The 19,248-nt window shown below is 42.5% G+C and overlaps 1 protein-coding gene across 2 annotated transcripts in view; it reads left to right on the forward strand.

The window, feature by feature from the left end:
• Nucleotides 1–19,248, forward strand: part of STX8 (syntaxin 8) — a 105,824-nt gene that overhangs the window by 31,491 nt on the left and 55,085 nt on the right. The window contains exon 7 of one of the 2 annotated variants that reach the window (XM_066615178.1): nucleotides 18,609–19,107. The exons of the other annotated variant lie outside the window; for it this stretch is intronic. Within the exon in view, the coding sequence (XP_066471275.1) occupies nucleotides 18,609–18,670 (62 nt within the window). The 3' untranslated portion in view covers nucleotides 18,671–19,107. Of the gene's footprint in view, nucleotides 1–18,608; nucleotides 19,108–19,248 lie in introns of those variants that run through there. 2 annotated transcript variants of the gene reach the window in all.

Below are 19,248 nucleotides of genomic sequence, written 5' to 3' on the forward strand. Positions count from 1 at the left end.
GAAAGGTAATTTCATGCAGATTGTAATGAAACAAACTGTTGACTTACCTGCACTCTGTCAAAAGTTAGGGCCTATTAACCAGAAAGAGAGAACACAACTGCCTTATGTAACAAAAAGTGGATTTCCTTAATTCAAAACTGACCAAGGAGACTGATTGTTCTGAGAGCCAATGAGGTGTTATGACACAGCGGGGAACCAATAACGTGTTAGTATGAGTCAGCTCTCATTTCCATGTGTCAGAGCCAATATTAGAACGCTTATTCAGTTGTGTGAATGTCGTCAATTTGGCCACTGGTTTTTTGTTGGTTAGTGATTTGTTGGGTGACTTGTACTGTTACATATTAAAATAAAGTTAATGGGAGTTACACCAACCCTAGCAATACCACTGCATTTAGGCTGTGCATATGATATTGTAATTCTGTATGGTCTGGTATGAAGGAGCTCCATCATGGGGGTGACTCAGACTCTAGTAACACTTCTGCTTTATATCTTTCCAGAGTCTCTGAGCATTGTTTGATTAAACCAGGCAGTTATCCTGCAACGTATGCCCAAAAATGAACAAACTTGGATAACTAAGGTATTTTGAGGGTGGAAGTTTTTCTGTCTTAATTAAGGCATTGGGTAGTTTCCAGGACTTGGCAATATATCTGTCCCCTTGAAAAGCAAGGTAGATGAAACACAGTGGCTTTGATACCAGAGGCAACCATGAATTTGGGACTTGTGACTTAACTAAGCCATGAATGCTTTTTCCTTGTTTCTAAATTGTGGCTACCCAGCTGTTTGTCTGTCTGTCTTGCTATAAAAAAAAAGCATAAACTAAAATCCCTATTTCATAACTTCTGAAAACTTAAAAATCTCATACTGTATGTTTTGAGGAATGTACTAACATTTTAAACAGGCTCAAATAAAGTTGAGTGCTGAAGATGGGGTTTAAAAACAAGTTTTTGGTTTTATTCATCAGTACTATAGGGCCTCTTCCTACCAAAAACATATTCAATAAGGGAAAAATAATTATTCCTCAGCTGTATCCTGTAAAATGCTTTATATAGCAGCTATGGTTATTGACATTAGCAAGAGTTTTGTTTTTGGAAATGGAGGAAAGCTTTTGAATGGTTCCTGTTAGTAGTAATTACAGGGCAAAAGGAAAGTTAGTCACTGAAGCGCACACACAATCGGTTTCCTTGCAAAAGATTCTTAATCCACGAAGTCATGTTCTGCCCTCCTGGTTTGTGGAATGTGTTTGCTAGAGCTAAAAGCCTTAGGGCACAGTCCTAACCAGGTCCACTCAGAAGTAAGTCCTATTTTGTTCAGTGGGGCTTACTCTCAGGAAAGCGTGGTTAGGATTATAGCCTTAAATGGTTAATTGGCATTCATTTGATAAATTCTGAATTTCTAAATGGGAGTGTAATTTGGATTTTGATTAGGTATAGAGGCATCCAGTGCTGATTATGTTGTGAATAATTTTGTATCTCTATTCAGGTAATGATGATTCAGGCATCCTCCTGTGAATCTCTTGGGATATTTAATATTGGAAGATAAATTTTTATTAAAAGTCATTATAACCCACAATATTGGAATGTTCCAGTGAGTCAGTCAAATATATTTCTAGTAAGTCTGCTAGGGAAGGGGCCATAGAACCTCCCATCAACTGAGGGAAGTGGTACCTAGTGCTTAGGACTCACATACCTCTTTCCTGCTTTTCTCCTGGTTCTGCAGCTGAATGTGGAGTGGGGGGGGGGGCGCGGGACTGGTAGATCTATCTACCTCCACCACCCCAAATGAAGGAGATCAGGTGGAGGTGGGGCATTTGGGAAAACATCACCACTCCCAATACAGCACAGAGCCTTGGAGGATCTTATTTGATTCGTTGTAATATTTCTTCTGACCATTTGCTCCAGTAGGAACACCTGTTGGTAGTAATAGCAGCTTCCCTTCTGGGCCAAATAGCTGTTCTGGGAGAGAGGAAGTCCAGTGTGGGGGCTTAGTGGTGACTGAAGTTATACTTATTGGTTCCCCTATCCTCTCAAAATAAAGACTGTGTTCCTTTCCCCAGTCCTCCTAGGGATTTCCAAAGCTTTATAAATGTGAGTCATTTAATGGTTCTCATTGAAAGCTTCTATGGTTGTTTTGAGAGTGAACAGCCATTTCATGTAAACTTAACATGTTGGTCACCACCCACCCACCCATGCAATCCTTCATCTTTTCTGTTAATTAGTGGAGGTTATTGCGAATGCACTGCTTTGAGGAGGAGAGTGGCAAATATTTTTCTTTTTTTAGTTATTCTTTATACACTACCCGTAATACTTAACTTTTGCTTTATAGGCACATTTTGGATCAGGGGATGTTATACTAATCAAAGCTGTTGATTCAGCCAATCTATATTATCCTGTCATTTTCAGCGGTGAAGCTTCCCTTGTTTCCATTTCCTTAGAAAACCTCACATCACTGCCAGCTATGGAGTTGATTGGGGTGGGTGAAGAGGGGATATTTTTTTTACACTTAAACATTTGAAAATGCCGCCTTGTAGTTGCAGTGTCCATATTCGGCAACTATTCCATATTCGGCAAGAAGACCAACAAGGCGGCAGACTGGTTTGAAGCCCACTCTGAGGAGTTGACACCAGTCATTGAGGAAAAGAGGAGAGCTCAAGCAGCATACAAGGCCTGTCCCAGTGAGCGCAACCTGCAGGTCCTCCGAACTGCTCACAGCAAAGTCCAACAGACTGCCAGGAGATGTGCTAACGACTACTGGCTCCAGCTCTGTTCCGAGATACAGATAGCAGCTGACATGGGCAACATCAAGGGGATGTATGACGGTATCAAGCAGGCCCTAGGTCCAACACAGAGGAAAATTGCCCCTCTGAAGTCTGCCACAGGCGAGGTCATCCAGGATCGGGCGCAGCAGATGGAATGCTGGGTGCAGCACTACTCTGAGCTATATTCCAGAGAAAATGTAGTCACCGAGGAAGCACTGAACAACATTGAGTGCCTGCCTGTGCTGGAAGAGCTTGACAGTGAACCAACTCTAGAAGAACTTCACGTGGCCCTGGACTCCCTTGCCTTTGGCAAGGCACCTGGAAAAGACAGCATCCCTGCTGAAGTCCTAAAATGCTGCAAAGAGATCATTGTCACTGAGCTGCATGAAATCCTCTGTCTCTGCTGGAAAGAAGGTGGAGTACCTCAAGACATGAGGGATGCAAACATCATCATGCTGTACAAGAACAAAGGTGACAGGGGTGACTGCAACAACTACCGCGGCATCTCTCTCCTTAGCGTTGTAGGAAAGCTGTTTGCCCGAGTTGCACTAAAGAGGCTCCAGGTACTTGCAGAGAGCGTCTATCCAGAATCGCAGTGTGGATTCCGAGCCAACAGGTCCACCACTGATATGGTATTCTCCCTTAGACAACTGCAGGAGAAATGCAGGGAACAACGACAGCCACTCTTTATAGCCTTCATAGATCTCACAAAGGCTTTCGACCTGGTCAGCAGAGACGGCCTCTTCAAGATTCTCCCCAAGATCGGATGTCCACCCAGGCTCCTCAGCATCATCAGATCTTTCCACAAGGACATGAAGGGCACTGTTGTCTTCGATGGCTCCACATCAGACCCTTTTGACATCCGAAGCGGAGTGAAGCAGGGCTGTGTTCTTGCACCAACCTTGTTTGGGATTTTCTTCGCTGTCCTGCTGAAGCAGGCCTTTGGAACTGCAACAGAAGGCATCTATCTCCGGACCAGATCAGACAGAAAGCTCTTCAACCTCTCCAGACTGAGAGCAAAATCCAAAGTCCAGCTGAAATGTCTGCGTGACTTCCTCTTTGCCGACGATGCAGCTGTCACTACCCACTCTGCCAAAGATCTCCAGCAGCTCATGGATCGTTTTAACAAGGCCTGCCAAGATTTTGGACTGACAATCAGCCTGAAGAAAACACAGGTCATGGTTCAGGATGTGGAGTCACCTCCCTGCATTACAATCTCTGAGCATGAACTGGAGGTTGTCCATGACTTTGTGTACCTTGGCTCAACGATCTCCGACACTCTTTCTCTCGATACCAAGCTAAACAAGCGCATTGGTAAAGCAGCTACCACGTTTTCCAGACTCACAAAGAGAGTCTGGTCCAACAAGAAGCTGACGGAACATACCAAGATCCAGGTCTACAGAGCTTGCGTCCTGAGTACACTTCTGTACTGCAGCGAGTCATGGACTCTTCGCTCACAACAGGAGAGGAAACTGAATGCTTTCCACATGCGCTGCCTCCGACGCATCCTCGGCATCACCTGGCAGGACAAAGTTCCAAACAACACAGTCCTGGAACGTGCTGGAATCCCTAGCATGTATTCACTGCTGAAACAGACGCCTGCGTTGGCTCGGTCATGTCGTGAGAATGGATGATGGGCGGATCCCAAAGGATCTCCTCTATGGAGAACTCGTGCAAGGAAAGCGCCCTACAGGTAGACCACAGCTGCGATACAAGGACATCTGCAAGAGGGATCTGAAGGCCTTAGGAGTGGACCTCAACAGGTGGGAAACCCTGGCCTCTGAGCGGCCCGCTTGGAGGCAGGCTGTGCAGCATGGCCTTTCCCAGTTTGAAGAGACACGTTGCCAACAGTCTGAGGCTAAGAGGCAAAGAAGGAAGGCCCATAGCCAGGGAGACAGACCAGGGACAGACTGCACTTGCTCCCAGTATGGAAGGGATTGTCACTCCCGAATCGGCCTTTTCAGCCACACTAGACGCTGTTCCAGAACCACCTTTCAGAGCGCGATACCATAGTCTTTCGAGACTGAAGGTTGCCAATACAATACAGTAGTTGCAGTGTGGGCAACCTTCAGTCTCGGAACATATTGTTACTAGCTCATTTTTTTCTGATAAGCATTAGCTTTGATCACTTACATTTTTGAAAGGTACCTGCTAATTCTCATCTAGTAGCAGCAGATGACTGTAGAATGTGTGCTTCCTACAGTCATATAAACTCTGTTTATGCCAGGCACACATTCTACAGTTTTGATATTTGAGCTCTTTTGTCGTCTTTGGCTTTTGATCTGCTCCTAGGCACTGTTCAAGGGTTTGAGAGTAATCTACAAAGCAGTGTATGGTTTGAGATTTTCTAGCCTTAAATATGTCATCTTTTGTCTACAGAAAAAGTCAGTTGGAACATACCTAATAACCATTATGAAATGTTATGTTTTCACATGCAGAGGCAGAATATTTCTCCATAAGGACTCGTTTGTCTGGAACATGGAGCATGGGTGCTCGATTTGCAACAATAGTGCTGCAGATGGCAGAGGCCGTGGAGGCATGTAATGTTCTTGGACAGAAGCAGGAAGGCCGTTCCATACAGGCAGGGTTACATACCTGCCTACCACTTTAGTCTACTGTGTCTGACAGGGAAGTAGTAGTGTAGTGCTTAGACAAAGCCAATACAAGGTATAAGGGACTGTCTATGCAGTGTTGTGTGCCTTGGGCTGGTGGTACTACCTTATAGTTAAAACTTGTGACACATCTCTTGAAGGATGACTATCGGTGGTCTTGATTGTTGGGGAATGGTTCAAAAACTCTTCAGGCTGGTTGCTGCGTGTGTGTAATGCTTTCATTTGTTTCAGATTTAATCTTTCGTATGGTTTTCATTACATATTATAAATATTTGCATCCCATTTTTTCTCTTCTGCAAGGGAGGCACTCAAAGAAGTTCACAACATGGTAAAAAGCACAATAAAAATAAAATGGCAAAAAACAATAAAAACCATATACAGCACTGGAGAAAAAAATCAAATCTGTAACCAAGAGAGGACAGAACCCATAATCAGAAACCTAAGCCCCAAAGGGCTAAACAGAATTGAAATATTTTCATTTGCCAACAGAACAGTGGAAGTGATGGAGCCAGTCTTGCATCCAGACAGCAAGCAATTCCACAACCTGGGTGACGTTACAGGGATGGCCATCTCACAAGTCACTGCCAAATGCACCTCTGCCAGTGGTGGGACATTCAAGAAAGCCCTTTCAGTTAATCCTGGAGGGCAGCAGTTTCATATAGGGAGAGGCAGTTCTTCAAGTAGATTCCCAGAAATGGCAACATTAAGGCCATAATGACAAATTAGATTCAAATTAGAGTTCCTTTGGGCAGATCTATCTATCTACTTACTTCCCCCCCCCTTCTCTCTGCAGCCTAGTTCTCTCACTCACACACAGCTCTGGTCAGTTCTGCCTCTCCCCCATTGTAAAACAGCAAACAACCACAAAACCACCCCCTTTTTTAATTCTGTGGCTTCAGAATTTCTGGAAATTGTACATCTCTAAGGTTGACATTGCCCAGGAATTGCTTCTGGTCCTTGGGAATGTAGTTCTGAAAAAGTATTCAGCAGTACTCATGGTTCTGTGAGCTTACTGTCTTCCTGAGTAGGTTGCTTGAGCAAGTGGGCCTGTAGATTCATGGAATCCCAAAGCATGGAAATGCCATCAGGCTTATTTTCTTCTGCCCTTTGCATTGCAACATATGGAGGGAGGTGACTTTACCTCTAATGGGTGTTTGTTGTCAAATGTATTCTAGGAATTCTGGAACAGGTAGCAACCCTCTGGAATGGACTTTGTAGTAATTTTTGGTAGAAGAATGAACGATGGATAAAAATGGCCCCTGAGGAAAACTCTTTCCCTAGTATTCTCCATATGTGCAGGAAAGGGAGTCTCTTTGTGCATAGCAAGGAAGGGAGGCCAGTAGATTGCAAAGCACAGCATTTTTCAGTTGCTCCCAGTGGATGCTGCAGAGATGATTAATATTTTAACATCTTTGTTCTCTCTGTTTTACTTTTAACACTAGAGCACTTTAAATCACTTGGGAAGAAGAAGGTCTGTCTCTTCTCCAGTTACATAAACAAGTGGTAGTACTGGGGATAAAAATGAAAATAATTTGGGGTGGGGTGAATGGGGGAGGGAAAGTAGAATGAAGGAGAGGTTTTTGAAAATAGATATCTGACATCAGAAATTCATTTTCCAGTGTTTGGGTGTGAGAGAGGAATTGGACTGTGAAAATGTTTGTCTGAAGGTAGAAAGAATATTTCATGTCTTCAGACAAATATTTCAGTCCTGTTTTTCCATCTGTACTATGTGGATGGGGTTCACTTAATTTTAGGATGGAAAATGAATAAATGACTGCATGCAGTGCCCATCTCCATCTCTCTAAATGTTTGGAAATTAGGAAACTGAATATTTTGAATAGTATATCTACAATATTAAGACAGTGCCACCAGATTTTAATACTGCACCTTTTAAAGTGTTGTATTAAATAGAGAAGGTGAAAGTTTGCTCAGTCTCACCAGGAGCAAGTCACAACCCAAGATGTCAAAGCCCAAACCACTCCTTGGTATGCAGGACTAGTTGGACGTCTCTTTAGAAGCTGGTCTCTGAAGTGGCTTCAAACCATCTGTAGTCTAGTCCAGTAGTTCCCAAAGTCCTACTTGGCTCTTTGGAACCCTGTAAGTATTTGCTGGGGAGGGGCAGGGGGAAGCAACACGATCATCAACAGGGGGTTGCTATGGCTCTCCACAGGGTCTGGGGTGCCTACAGCTCCCACAGCCCTCCCCAAGACTTCAAAGTCCTGGAAAAAATTGAATGTGTTTCCCAAAGGTGGCTTGTATATTGTTATCTCTGAGGGTACAAGTCAGCTTTTAAATGATTGTTGTGCTCCTTTAAAACAAAAAGACATAACCTTGAATTGCAGAATGGTGCATCTTAAATACTTCCTAATGTTAACTAGACTGAGTATGAAAACATGTTTCAACAATGGGCTGTTACAGACCAGTTTGAATGGTATCTATAATAGTTTAATGAAAATGGGCATGCTACTCTGTTGCTGGCTGCTCCTTTTACCAAATTAATTTTTGTTTGTGATTCTTCTGCTGTTGTTGGTGTTTTCTCTGCCGAACTGTGTATCTTGACATTCACAATTAGCCAAATTGGCTCCTCAGACAACTTCCTTGGGTGAATGACTTGACTTACTTTGTCTTCATTAAAAAAAAAGAAAATGCTCTAATGATTCACCTAAGTATATGTAATTATGGAAGAATGAACCTTCTTCCAAGAGCTGGTTAGGTCTACACTTCAGCTGCTTCCAATTAGTACCTGTCACTTATGAAATAGTGCAACTCCTCTTTTTTGATCCCTCAATGTGATACTGTTTTACTCCTGAACTACCAAAGCAATTCAGATTGTAGGTCAGGGGCATGAGAAGTGCAGAGGTAAGTTCTAGGCAATATATGTAGGAGATAGTAGAGCACCAAAGATCTAGTATGGCTGTGAGTTACCCTCCCCTCAAGAGAACATGCGACTGAACTCTAAGTACAAGAGATTGAGACCTATAGGTAACTAAGAATAAATTACTGTAGGACAGCCCCCCTCACACATCACCCTAGCTTAGATGAGAGCAGTTCACCCCTATAATACTGAATAGTTCCACCAGGCTTTAAAGAGGTCTCTCCCTGTTAACTTAAGAGGATCCTTCCCTCATTGACTCAATGCTGTTTTGAAAGGAGAGTGGGTTATGCAGCACCGGTTCCTCTTCCTCCTCTCACAAGATAGCTGTAGAGCAACAATTTCCTGCCACATTTGTGTGCCACAAATGATCCACAGGTGTGCTGAAAGAGTTTGGGGGAGGGTCATTTATTAGTAGGACCATTGGGTAGTGTGTGTGCCTTGTCAATTGTCAGAAAAAGGATGGTGTGCCTTGACTGTTTTAACGCCTTGTCAGAGTGCTGGGAGATGGAAAAGTTTTAAAATTGCTGCTGTAGAAGCAGAGCTCTCAGCTTGGCATCCTGTTACTACAGCTGCAAGCACTTGCACTGACTGAGGCTTTTGTTATGGGCATGTAACGCTCCACCTTCCCTTCCCACAACTGAGATGAGAAATGGGGTTTCTTTATTTCACTGTTAGATCTGGGATCACGGTGCACCTGCCATACTCCACCTGCATATGTTGTGAGGCCATGTGGATTTTGATGAGACTGATGCATCCACAGAGGTTTGCACAAATATTGAACTGCTGTTTATCTGAGAGTTTGTCCCACACTGTTGTTCTGTCATGATCTGAATGTTATCTTAGGAGGGCAAGATGATGTGGGAAGGAATTTTCAGGGTTGTCCTTTAGCCATGGAGTTTTTCTCCCCTGGAGATAACAACGAAGTACAAACCTGAGCTGTCTTCAGGAGTGGTGCCGAAGATGTTTTTATGACTGGCTTTTGATGGCTAGTGATCATTGGCTGACATGGTTCTGAAATCTTAATATTTGTAAATACATCTATATTGGCTTGTAAGGAGATCATGGAAATGGCAATGCTGCTCTCTTTGTGTTTATCCAAACACAAAACCCACATTCTGTCACTTTTTTTGTTAAGGCTGTTGTTATTCCCTCTAGAAGTCCATATTACTATTTAATACAAATTAATCTCCTGATGCCATTCCACTGCACGCTTGCAATAACTTTGGCGTTCTACTATTTTGCTTGACTGCTAGTGATATATTGAAGTGATCTCTAGCGAGGCAAGAATGATTGAACTTGAGCAACAGGAGGGATTACTTAGGAGAGCTCAAATACATGAACATTATTTTCATATTATTGCATAGCAGGGACTAGAAATGCCCTGGATGGAAGAGCTGACCACCTAATGGCAAAGCTAGATGTTACAGTAAACTTGTAACTAACGCCAAAAATCCAACCCTAATAAACGTACAACATAATTCACACAGACTTTTCCAAAAGCAGTGCAGAAACTTTAAAGCTGTCTCAGGACCCAATCCTATCCAACTTTCCAGTGCCAGTGTGGCCCTGAAGTAAAGGAACCAACACTCCCTTTCACTTACCTTGGGGAGGCCTCCATATTGCGCCCCCCCCCCCCGCAAAATGCAGCACATACCCAATTGGCATGGCTGCACCAGTGCTGGAAAGTTAAATAGGATTGGGTTCTTAGTCTCTCTTTAGGACAGCATGGCATGGTGCCAATAGACATTGAGGTATAGCCCTGAAAGGCTTAGGGGTCTGTGTTTTGCTGCATCATTTGAAGTGGCCTGGAGAAGGGTTTTCTGTCTCCAAAACCAGTATCTGTTCTTTGGACACGTTGGGCTCCTTACCCTGTAAGACCTTTTAGGACAACAGACTCTTAATGACTACAGCTAGTCAGTGCAGCTACTAAACAGTGGAGGTTTGGTCCTGATTATGAAGGGAATTGTAAACTTACCTTATGTCCTGTGCAACCTCTCGCAGCCCTGTAGCTGTAATAAATAATGTATTTAACCTATACTCTGACACATACTATATGTGTTGGTTTCTGCAGTAAACGTCATTTCTGCTACTCAAAGTGGAATTGGTGATCAAAATACCAGACAACAGACAAATTAAACATGCATATAATTTCCTAATTTATTCCCATTTCAGAAACTGTGGGATGATGTTTATGTGCTCAAATGTTAACCCTTTTTCAGAGTAGTAGAAGACAACTACTTGAGGCAATAAGAAAACATGTTAAGAACAGAGAAAAGAGTCCTTGGGGATGGAACAGGAATTCTTATACAATCCAAAGGCTACTTCTCCTAGGACCGTTGGATACTCCAGACAGGAAATTTCTTGTTTCTGAGCATTAAACCATCTTTACCATATTTTTCACATAACCATTAGGGCTGGAAATATTGGGGTGGGGGAGAGGAGTTCCTTTTCAGGATTTTACGTATGCCATTAAATTGTTACATGTTATATTACTCAACACCATTATGTGCTTACAGCCATGCAAACGTCTAGCCCATTTTTCTGGCAAGAAGGGTAGAAAGTGGTTTATGTGGTTTAGAGTGATAAGTGAGTAGAAACCATTTTTTCATTCTCTGTACCGGCACTGTGATGAATAATCAGCAATTCATTATGCACAGAACTGTTGGATCGCACTACAGCACACTCTTTAATGTGACGATAACCTGGACCACTGCTGTTGCTATTGCTCCCGAAAGAGTCTGTCTAACTTTTGTTTATGGAATCCTAAAATCTGCCTTGAAAAAGCTGAGCAGCAGCACTTCTCCTTTTTCCCAGGGAGAGTGCGAGGGAAGATGCATCAGGCTTAATACGGCCTCAGAACTAACTTGCTTAACCACACATTTGTAGAGGGGAGAGAGCTTGCCTCACCACCTGTATTGCACTGTTCCCTTTTGGTATGTTAATCGGTAATTAATCTTGATTTTTTTTGTTGGGTTTAGGAGTTTTACTCTTGGCACATATGCAGAACCAATTATATCGTAAATCACCCGCGTTTCAGCAGATGTCATTCTGATTGTTCCCCACTGCATAGAGCACTACTAGTAAAACATTTGGGGTCAGGAACTTGGATTCCTCAACCACTGTATTCAAGGAAGCCCATTTATTGTTCTGTCTCTGTAGAAAAGGTTCATTTCTCTTAGACTTATATCACATTGGCAGCCAATCAAGGAAAGTCATAATTGCATTTATGCAGCTGGGGGGTGGGATGTGGGTGCATTAATCTGTCTTAATGAATTAAGACTACAGCCCTCTTCTCACCCCGATATGAATGTGGTGGATTTCTAAGCTTATGGCATTTTACATCTTTAATGTCTTTATTAAGCAAGAATTATGCTTTGGGCACTCAAACCAAGTTCTTGACCTGTTTCTTTTGTGTTGTAAAATTGCTAAATGTATTCTTTGTACTTGAATCTGCAAAAGGATTTAGGGAGGTTTGCTGCAGATTGCACAAAGCGTTGTTCATCTTAAATTATCCTGAGTTGGCTAGTGGAGCTTTTTGGTAGCTTTCTTGGAATGATTTGTACTGTGAAAACTGGATAGTGATTTTTAAAAAGATCTGCTAAAAGGATCCTTCAACCTGCCCATTAAATTCAATCTGTGTAGACTGGAGGGAAATGCAATCAGCTTAGCCTTGACCTACTCACCATCACTATTCCCTCTATTTGCACAGCTTAGTGGCCACACACCTCCAAGCCAAGCTCTACGCAGCACAGAATCAGCTGTCTAGAAGTTCTGTGATGTCATTGCCAAACGTACAGAAGTAGCATTGTGACATGGTGATCCACCGTTCGCTCAGACATGGTCTCTGACCCCTTTGCTAAAGAAGGTCGCTGGCCCTTGCTGTAGAAAAACCTCTGTGTATGCTTGCTAAAATCAAACAGTGCAGGAAAAAGTGGTGCATCGGTTTCAATATTTTCAGGGTGCGTGATGTCCCCTGAAGACTGCCAAGCCTTTCTTCTGACTTAGGATAAATCAGTGAGATCATAACTAGGACTGAGTGCAACTGTGGCAGAAACCCAAACTTGGCAGTGTTAAAGAGTGTGTCTTCTTTCAGCAACAAAAAATTCACAAAGCAGCAAACAAACTAATAACTACATCATTCCCTGTCCCTAAAGGGCTTGCAGTCTGAATGGGATGCATATAAACCTCTTCTGTCTTCAGGTCAATTAGGGAGTGTCTATGGCAGGTGCCATCACCTGCCATATGATTGGTGGGGACTCACAATGATTCCTTCTTTGTTGTGGTGCCCAGCCTATGGAATTCCCTCCTAGTTGAGATCGGGATCTCTCCTTCACTGATGTGCTGAAGGGTTGTTATAGATTTGGTGAAACAAAAAAGTTTGATTGATTTCCCATCAGGTTTGGAATGGTGGGATAAAAGTGTTTTTAAAGAAACAATCCAAATTTGGTTTTCTGTGTATAAAACTTGTAATAAGATCTGGAGACTAGTAGGAGAAGCCATGAGCTGGGGAAGAGTGACCAGAGGAAGGAAAAGACGCTAGGAAACATGGGCACAGAATCATAATTTGTAGTCATTGAGACATATATCTGAGATCTGCATTCCTGTTTTGCTCAACATTATTTTTTGCTAATATAAAGGCCTCTGGGATGCTTATAACCTTCGATTTCTCATTGTTTGTGCATTAAGTGCTGCATGTTGAGAGAAGGTGAAGAAGGCCAGGGTCAAAAGTCATTGTGAGATGGAAGTGGAAAGTGTTTTCCTATCACCTACCTACTCCTGTAGATGCTATTCATCCTTGCAAACGTCTCTAAAGAGATATTTTTTTATAACTTGAATTCAAATTTATAAATCTGTCTACAGTTGTACTCTTCTGATACTTTATGGGAGGGCTCAGGTGGAGGGACTGTTCTTCCAGTGTCCACTAGAGTGTCATGTCATTGGCATCCTTCAGTTTTGGAAGACTATGGTATCACGCTCTGAATGGTGGTTCTGGAACAGAATGTCCTCTCCAGAGCGCGAAGCCTGGGTAAAGTAGATATGGACAGTTTCCCATGCAGCAAATCCCCTCTTCCACGTCGCTGAAATGGTCCAATGGAAAGGCAGAAGCCAATATGGTTGGTTTCAGCGGCGTTGCAGGAGTTGCCAGAACATGACTGTGTTCAGCTATGAACTGCCTCAGAGACTCCAGCTCCAGATTTTGCCTCGAGGTTGACTCCTGAAGCCTTTTCCATAACTGGATGTAGCTACAAGGCAGTGGAGGTTTGGGATCAGAGTTTTCCTTCTCTCAGATGAGCTGCCTTCCCAGGCTATCGAGTCCCATCTACCCGGTTGTTGTTTAGTCGTCTCTTATGACAAGTACAGCCAAACTGAGGGCCTATTCTTATCCCCCAGCCCTCAGGAGTGACATCTGGGATGTCAAGACTTGCTCGTGAATTGGATTAAAGTGAGGGAGAGGTGCGCATAGTCAGCCTCACTCTCTCTTCCCAGATTCCATCTTGCTCCAATGGCAGGACAAAAGTCGAGACAGTTGGAGATGGGCTGGGCACAGTGGTTGACCAGGCGTCTTTCGTGTCTTTCTGTGTTCTTGGCATACCACATCGCTTGCAGAAACCGCCTTTGTGACTGTTGGTCCTATTCTAGTAGGTCTCATCCGCTCAATCCACTGGAGTCTGTCTTCACATGCTTGGGATAGACAAGTCCCAATCTCGCCAAAGGTCAATGACCCGATGGCTACCTTCAACCTGGTTTGGCCAGCCTGTCAAAGCTGTTGCCCGGGGTGTGGCCGCTGCGCATGTTACAGCGACTGGGAACCACAGGTGAGAGCTGAGTGACAGGTGGGGACCAAAGGTGGACGAGCTGCCCTAAAAGGACGTGACATGCCCCTACAGCAGAGGTACTACCCCTTCCTGAACACCCCATACACCCTATACACACACTAGAGTGTAATCTTTCACTTATAAGTAATGAGTGTCCTTAATTCCACATCTACTTTAGGGAGATTATTCCATTGTTCCTAAGAAGCCAGTCAGTCCATTTCTTGGGACCAGAAGCTGTCAGGCAGTTTATCCAGTAATCTCTTGTAGATGGGGTGTGTCTGTGTGTGTGTGTGTGGGGGGGGAGAGAGAGAGAGAGAGAGAGATTTGGTATACTTGCCTGAATAGTAGTACTTGTGAAAAAGATCTGGGCTTTTTAATATATGGCAAGCTAAATTTCAACCAGCAGTGTGACATGGCTGCAAAAAAGTCAAATGTGATTGTAGGCTGTATCAACAGAAGTATGGCACTGACATTGTGAGAATGGTACCGCTGTGTTCTGCTTTAGTCAGAACTCACCTGTGATATTGTGTCCAGTTCTGGGTGCTGCAGTTTAAGATGGTTGATAAACTAAAGCAGGTCCAGAGGAGGAAAATGAAGCTGGATGCCGCCACCGAGGAAGTCGGGTTGAAGACGTTGGGCATGTGTAGTTTGGAGAGGAGAAGGTTTATTGGGGGCATAACTATCTATAAATGTTTGAGGGGCTGTCATGTGGAAAATGGGGTGGATTTGTTTTTTGCTTGTTCTTGAGGGTGGGACCAGGATAAATGAGTAAGTTACAAGAGAGATTTCAATTAAGTGTTGGGAAGTACATCCTGATGGCACAAACTGCTCAGCAGTGGAACAGTGCCTCTGAAAGTGGTAGACTCTCCATTGTTGGAAGAGGTTAAGCAGAGGCTGGGTAGCCACCTGTCAGGGATGTTGTAGTTGTGGACAGCCTGAATTAGCAGGGGTTTGGACTTGATGATCTTGTATGTCCCTTCTGTGATTCAATGTGTTCTCTCCCAGGTGCATCCAATAGGAAGAGGGTGTGCATCAGTGCCTCCGTTTCAGGTTCCAGCTGGGTCATTTACTCAGTCATTTGCTTGGTTCTGACCCAGAAATTTTGCCCTTGCATTTCATGCCACTGGCATGACTAGAAGGATGCATCTTGGATATGTTGCGGGATAATCATTTCCATCTCTTTTCCTTTTATAAACCATGCCTAGCTTGCGTTTCTTTTTTGCTTACCATATAGACGGAGGCAGCGCGACATGTTGAGCACTGGCTCCATATAAGCTGACTGAATGGGGGAAGAGCCAAAAGGCTCTTTTGGTTGCTGGTTGGTTGTGTAGGGACTACTGTCACTTTTGTGGTACTGCAGTATTCCCCACTTGGGCCAAGTACACAGCAATACTTTCTCTCCCACAATAGTCCCATTTAACACTGGCGTGACATTAGTGTCCAGGCTCTCAGCAAAAACTCACTGGAAACTATTTATCATTTCTGACACAAAGGTAAAATCCCTCTTGTTTTATTGAAAATATGCTCTTTAAATTTTCACATAACAGCTGCTATGAATAGTTTGCTGAGTGCTGGGAACAGCTCTGTGAGAACCACAGTAATGCTCCTAAGAAATAAGCAGTCAGATGTCAGTAAAATGAAGCAATGTGGCCATTAATCATATCTGTTTATTAGCAGGAGACTCAAGATTTGGCCCACCTGTTGGAATAATGTTCTTCCTGAATGTTTGCAAATGATTATTTGCAAGACAGGTGAACATTTATTCTTTACTGATCATAGGAGACATGAGGTTCAAAAATATGCAGTCTGTATGATCCACACAGTCAGTAATAAGAGAAGAGCTTCTCTGAACTTCTGTCTTTAGACATTCATGATGATGTTAAAGAAAAATTAATTGCTTTGCTTCAAATCTCACCTCTAATTCTTTAGCCATGTCAAAGTGTAGAAAATTGGGAACGAGTGATGGCTTGCTCTGTCTCCTTACAAAAGTTTTGTCATTTGTGTAAACCTTCTGTTTTCTAGTAATTCTGTTTTGAAACCAAAGTGTCTTGATATGGTTGCATTCTTATGTTACCTAGTATAAGCTGTCTAAACTATGGAGGACTGCTTCAGCTTTGCTAATGTGAAGCAAAGATTATATGACTAGAAGGAGTCTGGGGACTCCAGCTCTCTATCATGTGCCCAAAGAGCTACAATAGAGGATATTCCAAGGAGTGTACCCTGTGCTATGTACCTCATATCAGGATGGATGAAGGCACGGAAAGCTACTGTGCTGTGGAACCAAGTAAATAACCTTATGACTGCCAAAGAAAGTCCACCTTTGAGGGAATCCAGGTCTCTCTGCTTGAGCCATATGCCAGTCTTGTAAATTGACAGTCCCAGTCTCATGATGTCTAGTTTCAATTCTTTAGTCAAACTCGGGGCCCAGTCCTATCCAACCTTACATGGTTCATGCAGCCATGCTAGTGAGATGCTTGCTGCATCCTGCTGTGAGAGGGCAGTCGTGGAGGCCTCCTCAAGGTAAGGGAACAATGTCAGTGGGTTTTTTGATGTTTTGAGGAGAATTATGTGGTGCAGTCACTATTATACTTTGGGGAGTAAGGTACGGTATAAAGTTGATGATGATGATGATGATGATATTATACACTTAAGACTTCGAAATATGAAATGGTGAGTCTTTTTAATTTTTACTTTTCTCCTTCAGCTAACTAATAGTAAGTTTAGTCTTTTGAGTTTAATTTATGAAGTAGATAAAATGAGTACTGTATTGAGTATAAAAAGATGCACAGACACTTGTGTATAGCTGAGAAGACATTTCAGTGACCTGCTTCAGAGTGCTTTTCAATACAGTTTATGTAGGGGCACTAACATGAAAATATGGTATGATGGCCAAAAGTATTGAAAGTGGATGCATGGTATTGCTCCACCCCACTGATCTGTTTCTAGAAATAATTTGGAAGGGGTTGGTTGGCTTCCATATTGGGAGTTCTCCAGTTGCCTAAATGGAATGCAGCATGGACCAAGCATTGCTTCTTTGCATGGGGCAGGTTGTCACAATCAAGTGCAGTTCTCTTCACTAAACAATTCTAGTGGCATTCTCCACTTTTGATTCTTCCAATGGAGAGAGAAGATACACTCATCTTAATTTGATACCATTGACACTGAGAATGTATACAGTAGTTCATAAAACTTTAGTTTAAATGTGTCTTAATGACAAAAGATTTTTTTTATAAGGAAGGAATGGGCTGTGGTTAAGTGTGAGGTCTTCTGTGGTCTTTGGAGCCAAACTGCTGGATTCACTAAGTAGCAAATAAACCCAACATCAAATACTTTAGCCTTTTTAAAAAAAAAATTAAAAGTCCCAGTTCTTTTTTAACAACAAAAAAAACTTGAAAGTGTCATCTCTTTTCTCATGCATTGGCTGCTTGCTCTTTTTTTACAAGGCATCTTTGTTCTATGAATTCATAAAACTGACAGTATTTCTAAAAGTACAGTAGCAAGGCATGCCTTAGTTTCAGTATAAACTGGGAAAGTGTGAGATGCTAGTCTGAAATTCCATGGTGCAGTGTGGTTGAACTGTTTGCAGATGTCTGAAGTCTGTGCACCATGTTCTGCCTGTGTAATTAAGCCTGCATTTATACTTTGTTAATGGTAATGTCACTCAACGACCAACTGCTGGTATTTAACCAGCACATCTTCTTGCATGGGATGATCTTGCTTTTTAGTTAACAGCCCGATGAGATCACCTCTTAATTTGTGCTTCAAACTGATTGCATCACCTTTTGTTCTACAAAAAAGATTGCACAAAACAGCCCACCCCCTCTCTACTTCTTCCCATTTATCTTCAAAGGGTTGCATTCTAAACAGTATATTGTATCCCATGAAAAGAAATTGCCTGAGCTTGCAACAGTTTACCTCTGCTGATCCCACACAAGAAACTGTAAGAATCTCTATTCACTTGGGCGGTCTTTAAATTGAATGGTATTTGTAATGTGCAAATGTTTGTGTTCTGTCTCAATAATGCATGAAGTTGGCAAGAGTTCGGTATATCTTGCAGAATGAGCAGAGATTGATTCTGCTTTATGAAAGTGATGACACGTTGTGAATATTGACTCTAGAATGACTTCAAGGATACTAATGCATTTCTATCAAACATCAGGAGTTGGTGGGAGTGGCCACTGTTATCTAAGCCTAAGATCACTCTAAACTCAAGGCTCATTAGTATCCTTGAAGTCATTCTGCAATCAATTAAATTGATTTCTGATAAAGTACTTCCATGTTGCACCAAGCTCAGTGTTTAGCTCCATGTTCTTTTCCATGCAACATTCATTTTAATAACAGAATGGTGCACAGGAGTGAATCAAGTAGTTTGAAAGTCATAATGGAAAGAACAGTGTTTTTAGCTGAATCCTGCAAGTGTAAAGTCTAGCTAAATAGTGCATTGATTTAAAAGCATTTTAATAACTCTTTACAACATTACCAGAAACGTTTGGCTGTCATGCTGCTGTTCTAGTGCATCAATGGGATTTCTTTTCTGTGTTTCCCTGCAGCTGTCTTATCCCAAGCCATGCTGTTGTTAGTAGTTCTGGTTTCATCATTCCAGTGGAACTGAATATCTGGAGAAGTTGCCATTCCTGAGAGCCAGGGTCGTGGGTGATGAATACTTGGCTTCATTGAGCACTTCAGGAATATATGCTACAGTATACTTTTGCAGAGGAGTGCTCTTAACATTTCACTTTCTAAATAGTCTCAAGGGAATGGTTAGTGTATGTTGCTGTTTCCATGATAGACATGCTTACCATCAAGCTTCTCCTAGGTCTTTAGTTTTCAAGGTTTTGATCCTGCTTGTTTGAACCCTGCTCATGTAGTATTTTTAGACATGACTGTACTTCATGCTGTAAAACTTGGGGAAGGTCTCTTGGGAAATTGTCAACATACACAGTATAACATGGAAGTAAGGATGAGGAAGAATATCAGTTGTGGTATTCAAGAGATTTCTGTCATGTTTTTGTATTATAAAACTGTTGTGAATTAAAAATAAGACACGGACTTCATGAGATCTGATGTTGTTTTACTGATGTTGGATTCCGGATTTATTTTCTGGAGCAAGATTTATTTGCTGACGTTGTCTAGAGAGGGTATACCAGGAAAAGTTGGCTTTATGGGTTTTATCTTCTTGCCAAGCTAGGT

Source organism: Tiliqua scincoides, chromosome 2 (assembly GCF_035046505.1).
Source record: "Tiliqua scincoides isolate rTilSci1 chromosome 2, rTilSci1.hap2, whole genome shotgun sequence".
NCBI lineage: Eukaryota > Metazoa > Chordata > Lepidosauria > Squamata > Scincidae > Tiliqua > Tiliqua scincoides.